A 2,852-nucleotide genomic window follows, 5' to 3' on the forward strand; every position below is an offset into this window, starting at 1 on the left:
GTACTGGCATGCACATACCCTGTACGTACGCGTGTGTGTCTGCGCACACACACACACACATATACAAGAAATAATATGTTTTAAAGTTAGAGTAGGGCTGGGAAAGTGGCTCAGTGCATGAGTATGAATCTCTAACCCTCATGTAAAAGCTATGTGTGACAGCACATGTCTGTAACCACAGCAAGAGGGGAGAGAGTAGTCGGATGGAGACAGCAATCCCAGGGGTGGCTGGCCAGCCAGTCTAGTCAAAACAGCTTCAGGTTCATTAAGGAGAACCTGTCTCAGAGAGTAAGACTGAAAGCAACAGAGAATACGCTGTTGACCTCTGGCCTGCACACACAGGTGGGGGTACCCACATACACAATACATGTGCACACACACCACACACATGTGTGCATACACATGTATACACCACACACACGAAAAATAAGTAAAATCACAATGTAATACTGAGAAGCAATTCACACGGACCATCAGATGGGTGCCTCCATCATACCCTTCATCATATCCCCAGGCATCCTCACCTTCCTGGGTGCTAGGCCCTCTCGGCATGCAAGTGTGCAGCAACTTTAGCAGCAGCTGGAGGCACCTATCAGTCCTGAGCAAAGGCATGTAGGCATTGGTGCCCAGTTTTCCCAGGGCATCCAGAAGGGGGTCTAAGAGGCTCCTCAGCACATTCTGTGTCCTCTGTTTCTCACTAGATGGTAAAAGAGAAGCCCAAATCAGCGATCTCAAAAAGTGTGATGATCTCCCACCTATTATCAGTAGAACTGGCTAGTTCAGAGGCCATATAAGTTATTTCATGAATGATTGTCCTAGTTTCCTGTCTGCTGCTGTGATAAACACTAACCAAAACCAACTTGGGAAGGAAAGGGTTTATCTTACAGCTTACAGTCCATCATTCTGGGAAGCCAGGGCAGGAGTGCAAGGCAGAACATGGAGGCAGGAACTGAGGCAGAGGCCATGGAGGAACGCTGCTCACTGGCTTCTTCCCTGGCTTACTCAGCAGCCTTTCTTATACAGCCAGGCCCAGAGATGGGACTGCTCACAGTAGGTTGGACCCTCCTACATCAACTGGCAGTTAAGAAAATGCTTCACAGACATGGCCAAGGCCATTCTGATGGAGGCACCTCCTCAGTTGAGGCCCCTCTTTCCAGGTGGGTCTATGTTTGTGTTAAGTTGATAAAAACTAACTAAACTATGACAACAATGAGCATGTGAGGACCCATCTCTAGGTCTGGGCTTTCTCATGAGCAGTGAGTCACTCAAGATGTACAGTGGGGAAGCACCATCTTCAGCTCGACCACTGTGGGATGCAAAGCCTAAACCCATCATGTGCAGATTAAACTGCTGAGGTCCTGACTCAAGACACAGCAAAGCAAAATTAAGAGGCAGGCAATGGGGTGAGAACAACTAAAATCCACTATATAAATATATGAAATCTTCAAGGAATAAAAAAAGAAAAGCAAATAAAGCATACAGTCAAAGAAATTAGCATTAACTGTTAAATACATACACCAAAAAAACTAAAGACATGAAACAATTATGACCAATTTTAGTTCTAAAACTTCATCTAGAAAGGATCTGATATATCAGCTTAGCTGTGCGGTCACCCCAATGTCCAGCCTAACCTAACTCAGTTGCTTGCTGTGGTGACTACAATCCAGTAAGGACTGATCTGCTCACGATCTCAGAGGCTGCTATATCCTAACTGCCATTTTTGCTCACATCATGTATTGTAAAAAGAAGTGAAATCTACTGAGTCTCTTTACCTAATTGATGCTAGGCATTGCCTTCTGATTACTCTTCCAATACTGATCTAAGATGGCAATCACCACATCCTTCTCTAATTTAATTATTAGTTAACATTTAATTTACCAACCTGCACACACTAATAGACCCTTCTCCTACTAACTTGTTGCTAATTTTAAGCAGTTCTTTAGTATATCATAGTGTTCTGGTTCTGCCCTTTGCATTGACTGCACCAGCTGTTGGAAAGTCTAAATAGTGTGATGAGTCTGGCTGCCTCTCTTTTGCAGAAACAATGACCTGAACTGGGTCTTCATTCCGTCCACATCCACAGCCAGCAGGACTGTCAGAGCAGCCAGCCTGGCTTCCAGCCAGTCAGGCGTGAAGCAGCTTTCTCCTGCTGGAATGACACAAGTTAGGACGTGAGATGCACTCACCAGGGCCATGAGATGACTTAGTGGGTGAAGGCACTTGCCACCAAGCCTGATGACCTCGGTTTGATCCCTGGGACCCACACAGTGAAAGGAGAGAAATGACTCCAGCAAGTTGTTCTCAACCTCAAAATATGTGCTATGACCCCCCATGCCCCCAACACACCCATATGTGCTATGACCCCCCCACGCCCCAACACACACATATGTGCTGTGACCACCACACCCCAACACACACATATGTGCTGTGACCCACACGCCCCAACACACACATATGTGCTGTGACCCCCCATGCCCCCAACACACACATATGTTCTGTGACCCACACCCCCCCAACACACACATATGTGCTGTGACCCACATGCCCCAACAAACACATATGTGCTGTGACCCACACCCCCAACACACACATATGTGCTGTGACCCACACCCTCAACACACACATATGTGCTGTGAACCCCCCACGCCCCCAACACACACACACATGTGCTGTGACCCACACCCCCCAACACACACATATGTACTGTGACCCACATACCCCCACGCCCCCAACACACATATGTGCTGTGACCCCCCACGCCCCCAACACATACACATGCTGTGACCCACACACACCCACTCCCCCAACACACACATATACACACACACACACACCTAGACACTTATTCAAAC

General features: G+C 47.3%; 1 protein-coding gene across 1 annotated transcript in view; it reads right to left on the bottom strand.

The window, feature by feature from the left end:
* Positions 1-2,852, bottom strand: part of Tarbp1 (TAR (HIV-1) RNA binding protein 1) — a 62,211-nt gene that overhangs the window by 38,494 nt on the left and 20,865 nt on the right. Inside the window, 2 exon segments of the mRNA XM_029570368.1 lie at positions 525-697; positions 2,050-2,146. Coding sequence (XP_029426228.1) covers positions 525-697; positions 2,050-2,146 — 270 coding nt within the window.

This window comes from Nannospalax galili, unplaced genomic scaffold (genome assembly GCF_000622305.1).
Source record: "Nannospalax galili isolate Female #2095 unplaced genomic scaffold, S.galili_v1.0 scaffold1463, whole genome shotgun sequence".
In the NCBI taxonomy this organism is placed as follows: Eukaryota; Metazoa; Chordata; class Mammalia; order Rodentia; family Spalacidae; genus Nannospalax; species Nannospalax galili.